This window comes from Schistocerca gregaria, chromosome 9 (genome assembly GCF_023897955.1).
Source record: "Schistocerca gregaria isolate iqSchGreg1 chromosome 9, iqSchGreg1.2, whole genome shotgun sequence".
In the NCBI taxonomy this organism is placed as follows: domain Eukaryota; kingdom Metazoa; phylum Arthropoda; class Insecta; order Orthoptera; family Acrididae; genus Schistocerca; species Schistocerca gregaria.
Genome location: NC_064928.1, coordinates 236361901 through 236379386, shown reverse-complemented (window position 1 = coordinate 236379386; position 17486 = coordinate 236361901). Strand labels below are relative to the sequence as shown.

The following is a 17486-nucleotide window of genomic DNA, read 5'->3' as shown; positions in this document are numbered from 1 at the left end:
TGTCAGACCCACCATACTTGCTCCTGACACTGCGAGAGGGCTATACAAGCAATGATCACACGCACGGCACAGCGGACACACCAGGAACCGCGGTGTTGGCCGTCGAATGGCACTAGCTGCGCAGCAATTGTGCACCGCCGCCGTCAGTGTCAGCCAGTGTGCCGTGGCATACGGAGCTCCATCGCAGTCTTTAACACTGGTAGCATGCCGCGACAGCGTGGACGTGAACCGTATGTGCAGTTGACGGACTTTGAGCGAGGGCGTATAGTGGGCATGCGGGAGGCCGGGTGGACGTACCGCCGAATTGCTCAACACGTGGGGCGTGAGGTCTTCACAGTACATCGATGTTGTCGCCAGTGGTCGGCGGAAGGTGCACGTGCCCGTCGACCTGGGACCGGACCGCAGCGACGCACGGATGCACGCCAAGACCGTAGGATCCTACGCACTGCCGTATGGGACCGCACCGCCACTTCCCAGCAAATTAGGGACACTGTTGCTCCTGGGGTATCGGCGAGGACCATTCGCAACCGTCTCCATGAAGCTGGGCTACGGTCCCGCACTCCGTTAGGCCGTCTTCCGCTCACGCCCCAACATCGTGCAGCCCGCCTCCAGTGGTGTCGCGACAGGCGTGAATGGATTGACGAATGGAGACGTGTCGTCTTCAGCGATGAGTCGCTTCTGCCTTGGTGCCAATGATGGTCGTATGCGTGTTTGGCGCCGTGCAGGTGAGCGCCACAATCAGGACTGCATACGACCGAGGCACACAGGGCCAACACCCGGCAATCTGGTGTGGGGAGCGATCTCCTACACTGGCCGTACACTTCTGGTGATCGTCGAGGGGACACTGAATAGTGCACGGTACATCCAAAGCGTCATCGAACCCATCGTTCTACCATTCCTAGACCGGCAAGGGAACTTGCTGTTCCAACAGGACAATGCACGTCCGCATGTATCCCGTGCCACCCAACGTGCTCTAAAAGGTGTAAGTCAACTACCCTGGCCAGCAAGATCTCCGGATCTGTCCCCCATTGAGCATGTTTGGGACTGGATGAAGCGGCGTCCACGCGGTCTGCACGTCCAGCACGAACGCTGGTCCAACTGAGGCGCCAGGTGGAAATGGCATGGCAAGCCGTTCCACAGGACTACATCCAGCACCTCTACGATCGTCTCCATGGGAGAATAGCAGCCTGCATTGCTGCGAAAGGTGGATATACACTGTACTAGTGCCGACATTCTGCATGCTCTGTTGCCTGTGTCTATGTGCCTGTGGTTCTGTCAGTGTGATCATGTGATGTATCTGACCCCAGGAATGTGTCAATAAAGTTTCCCCTTCCTGGGACAATGAATTCACGGTGTTCTTATTTCAATTTCCAGGAGTGTATTTCAACAACTTTGTTCTTTGGCTCTGCTAAAACCATGTCCAGTAGATGAGAACAGTGTGTTATGTAACCAAACTAAATTTAATACCTTGAGAAGAGTGGATTAAACACAATAAGCAGCTGTGCTATATCTATAACAGATAAAATACATCAGAACTAGTAAAACATAAGAGTAGCAAATGCGGGCATATATAACTTATTACATATCATTTGAAGTTTAGAAGTAACTTAATGATTCGTACCTGTTTCCAGAATTTACTGAATGTCAAGAACATCAATTCAAATGTGCCAACCACCGATGCATTAATGCACAGTGGAAGTGTGATGGTGAAGATGATTGTCATGATGGTTCAGATGAAAAAGACTGTGCACGCAAACCAAATGCAACATTGACCTGTAGGCGTAAGTATTGTCTGCATAACTATTTTGTCCTACAATCATTTCAACCTGCTTTCTATATCCAAGCATTGACCTCCATCAAAAACTACATAAAAAATGGCCATCATTCATAATTATTGAAGATTTCTTTGTGAATTCATTGCTGAAATTTTAAAACTTTTAATACTTCTCTGCATAATAAAAGTAAATAGGAATAGTGAAATACATATACAGCTAGCAAGAGGTTAAGTTAACAGACATTTGTTTTTGTTACAGCTGACAGCTTTAAGTGCATAAACAGCTCAGAGTGCATTCCGCTAGTGTGGCGCTGTGATGGTTCCCCAGACTGCACCGATCACTCTGACGAGGACAAGTGTGAGGCACGCACCTGCGAGAGCTGGCAGTTTGAGGTAATTAATGTTCAATGTGTTGTCATTTCGTGACTCTACCGCAAGAATATTTTAATTTCAAAAAAGGTTCGCAAAAATTTAGTGTACCGTAGACTGTTGGGCAAATGAACGTGTTTGTTGTGTCATATTACGAGAAGTATAGTTGCTACTCACTATATAGTGAAGATACTGAATCGCAGGTAGGCGCAACAAAAAAACTGTCAGACAAAGCTTTGGGCCAAATTGGCCTTTTTCACAATTAGACAACACACATGCGCACACACTGTATGTCATGCAGGGTAAGGTTCCGTGCCTTTTAATGCAAAACCACTCAAATACTAAGGGTTGCTCGACCAGCAGAGGAGAAAGAAATACTGAGATTTATAAAGGGAAACAAGAAAATTAAGAAACAAACTAAGAAACAAACTGGGGAACAGACCGAAGTGGAAAACAGCATTGAGTGTTGTGGAAATGAAATGAGCATGTACAGAAATTGCTTTGAGGAAGATGGACAAAAGAGATAAGAGAAGACAAATAATGTAACCAAATGGAAAATAGGTAGAGAACAAACAACATAACTTCTTAGAGATGAAGATTGTAATGCTTCAAGAAGTCTGGATGTGACCTCGGACCAGCAAATGGATATACTCGTACAGAATGCACTTCAGCTCTTCAGTGTGTGCAATGGCGTGGGTTTTTGAAACAAAAAGACTTGTTCCTTCATTTGTAAGGAAATCTCTGGTAAAGTAAGTCATGTGGCAACACCGCAGACATGGTTGAAACTTGCTTCCAATGCACAAACTAACCTCACCAGACAATCACGCATTTTATTGGGAACAGACTAGGGGTCCGCCTTGGATTTCTGACTGAAGATGGGTTCCACCAGCTGAAAAGGTTGGGAAGCCCTGTCTTAGGGGTTGCGAAGCAACTCAAATCGCTTGATACGGGAAAGTCTTCAGGTCCAGATTGTATACCGACTAGGTTCCTTTCAGATTATGCTGATACAATAGCTCCTTACTTAGCAGTCATATACAACCGCTCGCTCACCGATAGATCTGTACCTACAGATTGGAAAATTGCGCAGGTCGCACCAGTGTTTAAGAAGGGTAGTAGGAGTAATCCATCGAACTACAGACCTATATCATTGATGTCGGTTTGCAGTAGGGTTTTGGAGCATATACTGTATTCAAACATTATGAATCACCTCGAAGGGAACGATCTATTGATACATAATCAGCATGGTTTCATAAAACATCGTTCATGTGCAACGCAGCTAGCTCTTCATTCATACGAAGTAATGGCCGCTATTGACAGGGGATCTCAAGTTGATTCCGCATTTCTAGGTTTCCGGAAAGCTTTTGACACAGTTCCTCACAAGCGACTTCTAATCAAGCTGTGGGCGTATGGGTATCGTCTCAGTTGTGTGACTGGATTCGTGATTTCCTGTCAGGAAGGTCGCAGTTCGTAGTAATAGAAAACAATGAATCTCAGTCTGGCGTCTGCTTTACCGACCATCAACTTTATATGATAATTCCATTTTAAATCACTCCTAATGAGTACTCCCAGATAATTTATGGAATTAACTGCTTCCAGTTGCTGACCTGCTATTTTGTAGCTAAATGATAAGGGACCTATCTTTCTATGTATTCGCATCACATTACACTTTTCTACATTGAGATTCAATTGCCATTCCGTGCACCATGCGTCAATTCGCTGCAGATCCTCCTGCATTTCAGTACAATTTTCCATTGTTGCAACCTCTCGATACACCACAGCATCATCTGCAAAAAGCCTCAGTGAACTTCCGATGTCATCCACCAGGTCATTTATGTATATTGTGAATAGCAACGGTCCTATGACACTCCCCTGCGGCACACCTGAAATCACTCTTACTTCGGAAGACTTCTCTCCATTGAGAATGACATGCTGCGTTCTGTTATCTAGGAACTCCTCAATCCAATCAAACAATTGATCTGATAGTCCGTATGCTCTTACTTTGTTCATTAAACGACTGTGGGGAACTGTGTCAAACGCCTTGCGGAAGTCAAGAAACACGGCATCTACCTGTGAACCCGTGTCTAAGGCCCTCTGAGTCTCGTGGACGAATAGCGCGAGCTGGGTTTCACACGACCGTCTTTTTCGAAACCCATGCTGATTCCTACAGAGTAGATTTCTAGTCTCCAGAAAAGACATTATACTCGAACATAATACGTGTTCCAAAATTCTACAACTGATCGACGTTAGAGATATAGGTCTATAGTTCTGCACATCTGTTCGACGTCCCTTCTTGAAAACGGGGATGACCTGTGCCCTTTTCCAATCCTTTGGAACGCTTCACTCTTCTAGAGACCTACAGTACACCGCTGCAAGAAGGGGGCAAGTTCCTTCGCGTACTCTGTGTAAAATCGAACTGGTATTCCATCAGGACCAGCGGCCTTCCCTCTTTTGAGCGATTTTAATTGTTTCTCTATCCCTCTGTCGTCTACTTCGATATCTACCATGTTGTCAACTGTGCGACAATCTAGAGAAGGAAGCACAGTGCAGTCTTCCTCTGTGAAACGGCTTTGGAAGAAGACATTTAGTAATTTGGCCTTTAGTCTGTCATCCTCTGTTTCAGTACCAGTTTGGTCACAGAGTGTCTGGACATTTTGTTTTGATCCACCTACCGCTTTGACATAGGACCAAAATTTCTTAGGATTTTCTGCCAAGTCAGTACATAGAACTTTACTTTCGAATTCATTGAAAGCCTCTCGCATAGCCCTCCTCACACTGCATTTCGCTTCGCGTAATTTTTGTTTGTCTGCAAGGCTTTGGCTATGTTTATGTTTGCTGTGAAGTTCCCTTTGCTTCCGCAGCAGTTTTCTAACTCGGTTGTTGTACCACGGTGGCTCTTTCCCATCTCTTACGATCCTGCTTGGCACATACTCATCTAACGCATATTGTACCATGGTTTTGAACTTTGTCCACTGATCCTCAACACTGTCTGTACTTGAGACAAAACTTTTGTGTTGAGCCACCAAGTACTCTGAAATCTGCTTTTTGTCACTTTTGCTAAACAGAAAAATCTTCCTACCTTTTTTAATATTTCTATTTACGGCTGAAATCATCGATGCAGTAACCGCTTTATGATCGCTGATTCCCAACTTCAGTTGGAAAGACCACATAGATAATATTGTGGGGAAGGGGAGCCAAAGATTGCGTTTCATTGACAGGACACTTAGAAGATGTAACAAGTCCACTAAAGAGACAGCTTACACTACACTCGTTCGTCCTCTGTTGGAATATTGCTGTGCGGTGTGGGATCCTCACCAGGTGGGATTCACAGAGGACATCGAAAGGGTGCAAAAAAAGGGTAGATCGTTTTGTATTATCATGTAATAATGGAGAGAGTGTGGCAGAAATAATACGCAGATATGATTGGGATGGAAGTCATTAAAGCAAAGACGTGTTTCGTCGTGGCGAGATCTGTTTACGAAATTTCAGTCACCAACTTTTTCTTCCGAATGCGAAAATATTTTGTTGAGCTCAACCTACATAGGTAGGAATGATCATCAAAATAAAATAAGAGAAATCTGAGCTCGAACAGAAAACTTTAGGTGTTCATTTTTCCCGCGCGCTGTTCGGGCGTGGAATGGTAGAGAGATAGTATGATTGTGGTTTGATGAACCCTCTGTCAAGCACTTAAATGTGAATTGCAGAGTAGTCATGTAGATGTAGAGGCCCATTGTATGGAATCAGCACAATAAGGGATTGACACAATAGAATGGCAGAAGGCAGCTATCGTGATGGAATGTGCACGTGACCACACCATGAATAAATTTGCCAGAATTGTTAATGTCGGTGCGATCTGTGAAAGTTGTGTACATGGCAGTAATATGGTTGTCATACAAAGTTCATAGCCAACAGACTGGTGACGAATGTCACACATTGTCAGTGATGCGCATCTTAAACTGTCAGTGAATGCTGGTCTGAACATGGCTAAGGAAACTGCGTGCACTGCTCACTTGGAGTCGAGCACCTTGCATTAAGATCAGTAGGCAAATGCAACAAAAGATATGATACAACTAGGGTTGCCATAATCTCGGAATGCAAAACCAGGACAAAACTTACGGTCACCGTAACCGATCAAAAGAAATAAGAGGAATGAGTCATCCTCATGCCCATAAGCTAAGGGAAATGTGCATTTAATTAATGAACAGAGTTTAGGAAGGACTGCTTCATTAAGAAAGCATTTATTACAAAAAATAAGAATATGCATTTCATTATTCAGTACACAAAGTTCTATTGTCATCATTTGAGCTTTTCTTATACCAATCGTATTTCTCAGAATCTTGAATAGATGAAAGGAACTTAATCTGGTTCTCAGTCAGTTTATGAAATTCACTGCAACTTACATTTTTCATATTGTACTGTATTTGCATCATTACATTAACTGATTTTACTGTTCATCTATTCCTTTCTTCTGTCCACTGAGAATTCATGAGGGAAAAGACTCTCTCTACATTGGCCTTATAACTGGGAATGGAGAAATAATAATCCACAATTTTCAGCAACTCGCTTTATATTTTGAAACTGTTCAGTATATTCCTCCCTGTACTTAACCTTCTGTCTAGCCGACATTATTAAACCACCAGGCAAATAACAGCAACCATTTAATACAATATAACACAATGAAATCGCAAGCACAACAAACCATGTGAACATTCAACAAGCCAATCAAAGGGGATAATACTCTTCATTGCCAGAGATGACTGACCGCCCACTGTATCGACAACTTGCAATCTTGCAAATTGAAGAGGATGTACTGTACGCCTGAGCCTGACTGCCCATTGTTTCCATATCTCGAAAGCTGTTCTGTTCTGTTTGAATTTTATATAATGTGAAGGCAGAGAGATAACATATTGATGCTTCTTTGACAGCAATTTTTGAAATTAGCGGAAGTTGACTTCAAATCCAGCAAATATTGCGGACATTTGCCTTTTCAGCCCGCACATTTTCATTTACCCTAAAATCGCGGACTGTCCGCGAAATCTGTGGCGTATGGCAACCCTAGATACAACAAAAGATATTATTATTGTGAAAGCTGTAAGAATTTATAAAGAAGTTGTAGCATTACCTCCTGTTTCATTATGAGAGGATTGCTGAATAAATTTCTCAAAGGTACGACATTAATTTAACAATCTGTAAATGGTGTAATTCAGTATAGCACGACAGTCTCAATATGGAGCCAACCTCCATGCTGTGAGTGTTGGACGTTTCAAAAAGATTGTTATGTAACACCAAAGACCACATGTGGAGAAGGAGTTTAATTATGCACACTGATAATGTATGAGCTGGATAACAAGTGGTGTCTGTTAGCAGCCTTTTAAAATTATTTTGAAACTTCTGTATAAATTCGCTAAAAAATTCTTACAGCTGCCACAATAAACATACCTATTGTTACACCCATCCATCGGTCTTAATTTTCAACATATTTAATTTTAAAATCGGGGCCCCTTCGCTGGACACACTGTAGCAGTTAAAACTACCAAAGATTCTGCATTTGATCACAGCCAGTTCCAGTGCATGCAGTTTTTAAATGTCTTTCATTATAAATTTATTTAGTACCAGATATTTAAAGGATTTTGACAGTCCTTTGCTCTCTATTTTACACACAAGGTATACTTCAGGTGGGCCCCACAGAAAGAAATCCACTGGAGAGATTTTCACAAAGCTGTCTGATCTTGTCGCTTCTCATTTAAATAATGTTGCACATTAAGCTCATGCCACACAGTTCATTTGTATCTACATTTGTTAACGTGCTTTTAGGGGGATTTCTTCCAACAGAACATAAAATGCATCTCTGAGAAGAACATGGAAATGACTGGAATTCAGTTTTTTATTGGTTTATTATCAAACAGTTAAAATTTTAAATCCCCTCTAACTCAATGACTGAGGTTTTATGATGATCAGTGATTCCTTGTGCACATTGTCACAACACTTTCCTTGGTATTTCAGATACCTAAGGTTAAATGATGTATTTGAGATATTGTGCTGATCATTACACTTTCATTAACTGTATGCAGAATTTGAGTGTTTTACAGTAGTCCTCCAGGCATAAATATGCACCTTTGAAGTAGTGGTAAGGCTAAAGGCCATCATCTTGCAAAACTTCACAAGCAGTGGTACATGGTATTCCAACATATTGTGCTATTTCCTATAATGGTGTACAGAGATCCTCTTGTTCAGCTGTGGATATGTGAACTTACCTTGCAATCACTTGTGTACTTCGGCAATATCCCTGCATTAATCCACCCAGCTGGAGTGGGCTGGCTGATATTGCACAGTTCTTGATGATGTAGATACAAAAAACACTCTATGGTCAGGATGTCATCTTTCTGTAGAACATTGTACTAGGCATGATCAAAATGTAAGGGGAATTTTTTAATTTCATGGGCTATAATACATCCGGTTTCCAATTTTCTTTTTATGTTGTTGGTACAGATGTTCCCGATGAATGTTTGCTTTTTCAGTGGTTTTGAATATTTAATTTATTGTCAACAGTCAAAAAGTTATGGGTATTTTTGAGTACTTGGCAAATTTTTTACTTTTGAAGATGATGGATCAAAGAATTTTGATTAAATTTTGCTTGAAAAGTGCAGTTAAGTACAGCAATGCATTCAAAATGTTGACTGTGGCTTATATTGATTCCACTATGAGTAAGAGAAGGGTTAACAAGTGGTATAACCATTTCAAAAAGGGACAAGAAGACATTGAAGATGATGACTGCCTTGGATGCCCTAACATGTCAATTACTGACAAGAAAAAGTGAAGGAAGTGGTCCTGGAAAATTGCTGAATCACCATCAAAGAGGTTGCAGATGATTTCGGCATATCCTTTGACTCAAGCTGAGTAATTTTTATATATGGCATGAAACATGTAATGGTGAAGTTTGTTCTGAAATTGTTGAATTTTGACCAAAACAGCATCCTGTTGATATCACTCCGGAATTGATGTGTGAAGTTGACTATGATCCAGAATTTGTAAAGAAGGTTATAACAGCTGACAAAACACGAATATGACGTTGAAACCGAAGCCCAGTAGTCCCAATGGTAACTGTCTGAAGAGGCGAGACTGAAAAAAATCTGAGAAGTTTGATCACATGTGAAAGTTCACTGTTTTTTGCAATTACAATGGGATAGTGCATCATCAGTTCCTGTCTTACAATCATATAGTCAATAAAGAACTGTAATTGGAAGTTACACACCATTTGCATGAAGCAATCCGAAGAAAATGACAAGAATTTTCACAAGAGATGTGTGAAAATTGCATCACGGTAATGCTCCTGCTCACCTCAATCCTTATTCATGATTTTTTTGTAAAAAGTGTTACGTTGTGTTAGCCAATGTGTTCACTGGACATGGTCCCTGTACAACTTCTATCTATCTCCGAGGCTGAAGAGCATGAAAAGATGTTATTTTGCCACCATTGATGACGTATAAACAGAATTTTTGTAAGAGCTGACCCATAACAAAAAGTGCTTCCATAATTGGGAAAAGCGGTGGCATAAGTGTGTTATATCCGAGGGGCTTACTTTGAAGGGGACAAAATTGGTGTTGTTGAATAAATAAAAGTTCTATAAGTAAAACAGAAATTCCTGTAACTTTTTGATCACACCTCGTATGCAGTCATGGAAGTAAGTACCGTGTTATATGCTCACACCATGTACAGTGTGGCTGAGTATGTATTGGCCGTACTGTAAATCCCATAACAAGTTCCATTAGTAATACTTGTGTAACAGATTCCATTTGCATCCCTGGTGTCAAAAATACATATCAGTTTAACACAAGTGGAATATAAATGTTCTCGTTTTGAGTCATGAGGCAGACTGTGCTAAAGCTTTTCTCTCTCATATTCTCAGGCATTAAAATGTAGTAACACAATAATTATGGTAATGTTCAATTTTCTAAGTGTGTGTGTGTGTGTGTGTGTGTGTGTGTGTGTGTGTGTGTGTGTGTGTGTGTGTGTGTTTTTTTTTTTTTTTTTTATCACAAACCTGACTCTGTAGTGGATCACACCTCCAGTTTTAAAAGGAAGCCAATGGCCTGTCTGTTAATAAACAATAAAAACTGCTCTCATTTGTGTACACATACTTATCCCAGTACAGCTAAGAACCCTTGTACCCATCCAGTAAAGATTGGGAGTCAACCTGAATGTATCTTTTGGAACTTACTGTATCACAATATTTTGCCATACATTTTGAGCTTTTGGCCAAAAGCCCAGTTTCTACAGTACGCACGCACACACACACACACACACACACACACACACACACACAAGAATCTCCTCCTTGTCAGTGTTTCCCTTACACTCTTTTCTTCACCAATTCTGCAAAGAACCTCCTCATTCCTTATTGTAATAAGTTAATTTGATTTTCAGCATTCTACTGTAGCAGGACATCTCGGGCACTTCGTTTGTGTGCTCTTCCAGCTTTCCCCCAGCCTATGACTATTCCTATTTTTAATGTTATAAGCATTATCATTATTTAAGTAAGGTATCGTCTGAAAAGCATTTTGTGTCTATAACCTTGGTCTGATGTAAGAGAGGATCTGAGGCCACTGATGTGTGCTTGTTAGTACAATTTGTCTTCATTACACTTTGCATCTAACCCTACAATGTAGCCTTATAGTGTAATTTACCAGAGGTTTCCTAACAAATGATGGGTTGTATAGCGTTTTTATGAAGAGTATTTGTTGCTTAAAATCCAATGCCACATTGCACGGTGAACAGCTCCGGTATCATTACCATCGACCAATGCATTATTACTAAAGATAAACTACCGTGCAGCAGTTGAGATCATTGTGATGCTTCTTAATTGTATCTACATCACTTTGTGTGTTACAGTGTAAGTCAGGCAAAAGATGCATCTACCAGTCGTGGCGCTGTGACGGAGACAATGACTGCCCGGATGGTTCGGACGAACTGAACTGTAGCTCCGCCGGTATGATACCCACAACTGTAGCTCCAATTAGCCCAGAGGTAAGTTGGATTTTTATAGATGCTTCCTTTTTAACTTAATATATATTGTGCCTACCACTAATGGAATCGCTATAGTTGTTAGGTGAGAGGAAACGAGTAGGTGGTCAGTGGGAAGGTGTGCAGTAGGAAGAGGCAGTACCCCTTGTGGTGCATCAGCCAATAGGATAATTCTGTTCTTCAAATAATAAATTTAAAAAAAAATTATATGAAAACACCGCAAGAAATAAATGCTCTAACATAAATGGAGATGTTAGTGAAGCTTGCAGGTTCCTCTGCTGTATATGACCATGAACACCATATGCGCAGTGCTCTCAACACATTGCAAGTGTGTTGCATTGGAGCTAAGTGAAAATTTTTGGTGCTCGTATGGTGAGTGCTTCCTTGACCAAGGTAGCTAAAGTATTAAGCGCTTCAAGAGGCACTATGTCAAAGATTTATACTGCTTACAGGTAAAGAAAGAAAGAAAGAAAGAAAGAAAAAATTGGCCACTAAATGTCAGTGCAGACGTGTGTGTGTGTGTGTGTGGGGGGGGGGGGGGGGGTTGAGAGGACGACGATAAGAGGATGACGGGTACAAAAAATCATGGCAGAACTGAGGGTCACAATCATGAGCCATCTCAGCACCAAAACAGCAGGAAGGGAGCTCCTTAATGAGAGTGTTGCTGGGCGAGTTGGAATTCTGAATCACTCGTCAGTGTTGCAAATGCTTGTAATAGGAAACTTAGATTAATGATCAATGGGAGAAAGTCGTTTTGTCAGATACATCTTGTTTCACACTGTTTCCAAATTCTTGCCGCAATTATGTCCCGAGAATGAAACAGGGTGGAGATGCAGTGATGATTTTTGCACTGTATCGTGATATTCTGTGGTTACTCTGCAAGCATGCATTACTGCAAAGAATATGTGACTATTTTGGATCATTGTGTCCATCCCATGCTACAGTGTCTTTTCTCGAATGGTGATCTTGTGTTCCAAGACAACAGGCTCCCCGTCACACAGATCGCATCATCCGAGACTGGTTTTTTAGCACATGGACGAGCCGTTTCATCTCCCTCGGCCACCGCAGATGCCAGATATCAATGCTGTTGACTGTTTGTCATCTGCGTCGGATAGAATGGTGTGCGATTGGTCGCTAGCCACCTCAGGTGTTGTTACCTGATCTTGCCACTATTTTGCAGGAAGAATGGTGTAAGACTCTCGTGAAACCCTTATGGGACCTGTATTTATCCTTTCTGAGATGACTGGAAGCTGTTTTGAAAGACAGCAGGTTCCCTACACCGTGTTAAGCATAGTGATGAGTTATGTTTTGGCTGGTTACTTATTGTTGTTCGCTCCCTGTAACTTGTGTGTCTGCTTTTGGGTGTATCTTACACAAGTGTCATATATGTCCACACATGTACAGTGTTGGCAATTTTGGAATTGTATGTTCTGCAGAAATGATTAGCGTTTCAGTCACCTTGGTTCAGCATGTCTCCTGCTACCTGGGCCCTGATAACTTGTTCCATGCAAGATGGCAGCCAAGTGTATAAGATGCAAATGGCATCCTGTGGTATAGTCACCAGTGATGCATTCACCTGGTTCCAAAGTTCTTCTGTGGTGGTTGGCCTGTTCCAAAGTTCATCTGTGGTGGTTGGCTTTGGGACACAACACTGCACCCGTCATTGCACCATACCCCACACATTTTTGATTCCTGACATGCCTCGTTATCTGCTAGGTCAGGGTAAAAGGCTGACATCCTGTGACACCGAGAAGGGACATGTTTGTGCAGCAACATGTGATCATGCATTGTCACACTGAAAAATGGAATCTGGGATGTTTTGGAGAAAGGGTGTGGCAACTAGTCGCAGAATGTCAGTCACATAGGTCACACTGGTCACAGTGCTCTGGACATGCACCAGCTGTGATTTATGGTAGTACCCAATAGCACCCCACACCATAAGGCCTCAAGCTGGTTCTATACGTCTTGTGCAAATGCAGTCACTGTGATGCTGCTCCCCTGCCTGTGGCGAACTGAAATGTGGCAGTCATTTTCAAATAAACGGAACCTGGATTTGTCTGAAAACACTATCAGATGCCATTCCTGCCTCCAATGAAATCATTCCATTAACTATTGCCGTCTAGCACGTTTCTGCATATTCGTCAAAGGTAGGATGAGAAGCATATGATACGCACATAACCTGTGCCATAATAAACGGCAATTGACTGTCGCCCCTGATATTTTACGGTATGTTCCACTGTTGCGCCAGAGCTGAGGAGAACGCAGATCTGTCCTGCAATGCCGTTTGGATGAAGTGTCAATCTTCTTGGGTGGTGGTCTCGGTGGTGCAGCCTTCCGTGAACCATTCAGCACACACCCATTGCACTGCTGCACTTTGTCTCTCATGAGCAGCAATTTACTGGATGGTTGCATCACATTCTCTCATGCCAATAATGTGCCCTCTTTCAAACTTACTGATTTGACTGTGCAGTTTATGCATACTTTTGTGAGAAATAGTGCACATCAGTTCAAAGTCACACTGATGTGTTACCTTCGGTTTATAGCAACAATGAGAGCCACAGGTACGTTTTACTGATAGGAGGTATTGCGCTGCGATATCGATGTTGACCTGGAACATGCAGGGGTGACATGGTTCATATGCTTACCATTTCTACAGAACATACTAATGTGTATGGCCAGTGAAAATAAATGTTCTATCTCTAGTAATTAAAAGTGTTGTGTTTTTTCTTAACATGAGTGTAAATCAATCTTTATTCAGATACAATTGTTTGGTACCAGTCACCTTCAAAGTAATCCCCCTACAGCTTCTACAGACCTCACGAAATGCTGCTACCACTGCTGAAAGCATCACTGGAAAGATTCTTTAGGTATTGCGTCCAGCTGCTCCACCTGCATAATGTCTTCCCCATTCTGAAACCTGATCTCTTTCAAAGTCTTCCTCAGTTTAGGGAAAAGCCAGAAGTCATTTAGAACTATGTCAGATGTATAAGAAGGCTGATACATAACAGCCATGTGGTGGTTGTTCAAAAAACTTTGACTTAATTGAAGTATTAGCGGGTTGCATTGATGTGGTGAAAGTATCAGCTGCCTGCTGCACCAATGACATTGTTCCACTTTTATGTCATTTTGCCCACAACACAAAATGGGACTGCTTGTTTCCACAGTCCTAAAAAATAAAAAAATAAAAAATCGCCTTTCATGCACACTACAGATATAAAGACTATGCATGCCTCAATATCATTGTTGGTTTCAACAACAAAAACTGGGTCGGATTCTTTCTGAGCAGCTCTCGTACAACATCTGACAATAACAGACTAGGTTGGTTGTAAAAGGCAAGTGCATTGTTGATGTTCGGAGCATTTGATCTGTGTGCGGGCGAGTGTGTGCACGTATATGTTCGCCTAGGGGTGTGTGTGTGTGTGTGTGTGTGTGTGTGTGTGTGTGTGTGTGTGTGAGAGAGAGAGAGAGAGAGAGAGAGAGAGAGAGAGAGAGAACACACACTCTAGCCCCTTGTCAAAGAATTTCTTCCAAAAGCTAGCAAGTTTTCATTCTCTTTTATGTTTGCCTGCTGATTACACACTATTCTGTGACCGGTCTCCAGTACTCCTACATTTTTCATTCGGCCAGAACTTTTCTTTGTTTGGACGTTCGGCGGAGTGTGACAAAACAATACTTCTGCACGAAGCAACTTTTTTTGGACTTTTACTGGTAAATAATCTGTGGAAATGTGCATGGCAGAAAGTGTGATGAACTATAATGGTGAGTAACAGTTGGATAAAGTATGGAATCCTGAAGTGTTCAGAATTTCCTCCATATGACGAAGACTGAGTATGCTGATGGCCACGGCAAGTGGCAGCTCTGTGGACCTTAGAGTTCTGCATTCCGCCAGTGAGGGCAGTGTCTGCCATGTAGTATGGTTAGTCAGTCACCACAATCTGAGTGCATAAGCAAAATGCACACAGCGGGTTAATGAGTTGTGAGATGGGAGAACTTCCTTTCAGTCTTCGATTGTTCGCATAGTTGGCAGGTGCCCAGTCCAAATATTGTGGAGTGTCATAGATGATGACCAGCTATAAGCCCGAAACGTCTTAGAATTATGTTAGTCTATTAGCCCTTTCACTGCTGTGGATGTGCTCTTTGCATTCCCTACTGAGGCGGCTTTTGTTAGTACTGTACTGCTTGCCATATACTTGTGTGTGTACTGAGAGACTGCATTCCATCTGATAAGTAATACTTATTGTCCAGTTTTTGGAAAACTGTTAGGTGAAAAATGTGATTCTTGCTCATCTTACAGTCTGTTATCTTCACTCGCTAACTATCTGTATTTCTTTTTATTATCCATCATACTTACTGCGCTGCATCAAATTTAGTGCAACATTGCATGAATTTTTATAGAATTTGCAGAGTTAAAAGTGCATTGTGTGAGCTTTGCATGTGGTTAATTTTAGCTTACATATTGTAGTGAATGGAATACAGATAAGATGTTGCAATTTTATTTAAAATTGAAAGCAGAACAATCTCATTTTACTCTTGAGTTATTGGTTTTTATATCCAAAGGATGGTTGGGCGTGACACGCCCATTTGTGTCCTCGTGTCTCACGAATCGTGATGTCATAACAATGGTCATGTCACATTAATAATTCAAGACACCAGAATGAGGTTTCTTGGAAATGGTAGTGCACAATGAGGTGCACATACTGTATGGTAAATACTTGAAACTTTTTTATCCACAGAGATGTGGAAGCAACTGATCCACAGCAGTGAGAGGTTGACAGCTCAGGACACATTCAGATGTCTGTGGCACTGTTGGAAAATTGAAGCAGCACATATACACATGCACCAAACCTAGATGTTTCATTAAATCATCCAGCAAGTAAACAGTGTAAAGTCAGAATTAACTCATTAAGCGCACTTAGTTTGGAAGTAAACTGTGCTAAGTGATCATTGATGTGGTTTTAAAAATAAAATTGTGGTTAGAATTTACAGCTTTAAAAATTTGTCACTTACAAATATTTGAATACAATGACATCTTGATTTACGTGAATAAAAAAGAATTACCTTGGATGTACTTAAGGTATTTACTTTATGGGAAATAATTGAAACTTACTGTGCTGTTTCTCAAAACAACCTGCTTGTCCGTTACCATCTTTACAATTGAGGTCTTCAAATATTTCCATCACTATTGAAGATATCAAAACAATTTTTTCCAACTGCACTGATATTTCAACATTGGCTACTTTTTAATGGTATATTTCCAGTGGTGAACATGTGTCAGTGTAATTTTGTACTTACATTTGCTCCCGGAATATTGGGAAAATACAAATCGTGAAGACTGCCAGAACAAAATTGCCATATAGTAAACATAATTATAATGATGCTGATAATTATTATCACTATTACAGGCTGTGCTATCAGGCTTGGGATTCACATTCCTTGGCTTATCTGGAAATATTAGGTTGGTGCATAAGTTTGTAGCATTTTTGTTTTGCATTCGTGGCGGGCCGCATCAAACCAGTCAGTAGACTGATGACCAAAAAAAAATTTTAAAAAAATGTTGGTATTACGATTGCTATGTGTTTATTGATTGTCGTTTTTTTTATTTGAATTTATGTATTGTCATTTTATCATTAGGAGATAGAATGGAGCTGTGTACCCTAGAAAATGGACTGCCAAGTCGAGAAATAAGAACATTTCCAACATATTCTTCTGTTTGAGTTCAATAGAGGAGTGACAGCAGTAGAGCCAGCGAGAAACAATGGTACCGTGTATAGGGATAATGCCATTGGATAGAGCATGACAAGAACATGGTTTTCTCATTTTAAGGTGGTTTAATGACCCATATCAGTGTACTTGAGAATTGGCAAATGTTATGAACTGTGATCATTTCACCATTGTGCTACTTATGCATGCGATGGGAAAGGTTGAAAAATCCGGTGTATGGGTACCACATTCTCTAAGAAAAAATCATAAAAATCTGCTGGTTACATAAGTGCATCTCTACTTGCTCATTGTCATTTTGCTCGTGGACAACACAACGATTCCTCTCCTGTATCATTACTGGTGACAAGAAATGTCTTAATGCTAACGCAGGCAAAAGAAAGGCATGGTTGAGCCCCCCCCCCCCCCCCCCCCCCAAAAAAAAAAAAGCAGCTACTCCCTGTACAAAGTCCTATGCGCATACATAAAAGGTGACGTTATACATCTGGTGGAACAGGAACGGTGAGGTGTACTATGGATTGCTTCCCCGAGGTGTAACCATCACTGCTGACATTTATTCTCGACAACTGAGACGTCTTGCAGATGTAGTCCAAGAACAATGACTAGG

At 41.4% G+C, this 17486-nt stretch overlaps 1 protein-coding gene across 1 annotated transcript in view; it reads left to right on the top strand.

Annotated features, from left to right (window-relative positions):
• LOC126292248 (sortilin-related receptor-like) overlaps window positions 1–17486 on the top strand; it is a 177653-nt gene that overhangs the window by 79983 nt on the left and 80184 nt on the right. Inside the window, exons 17-19 of the mRNA XM_049986146.1 lie at window positions 1632–1781; window positions 2034–2167; window positions 11030–11164. Of these exons, the coding sequence (XP_049842103.1) occupies window positions 1632–1781; window positions 2034–2167; window positions 11030–11164 (419 nt within the window). The remainder of the gene's footprint in view (window positions 1–1631; window positions 1782–2033; window positions 2168–11029; window positions 11165–17486) is intronic.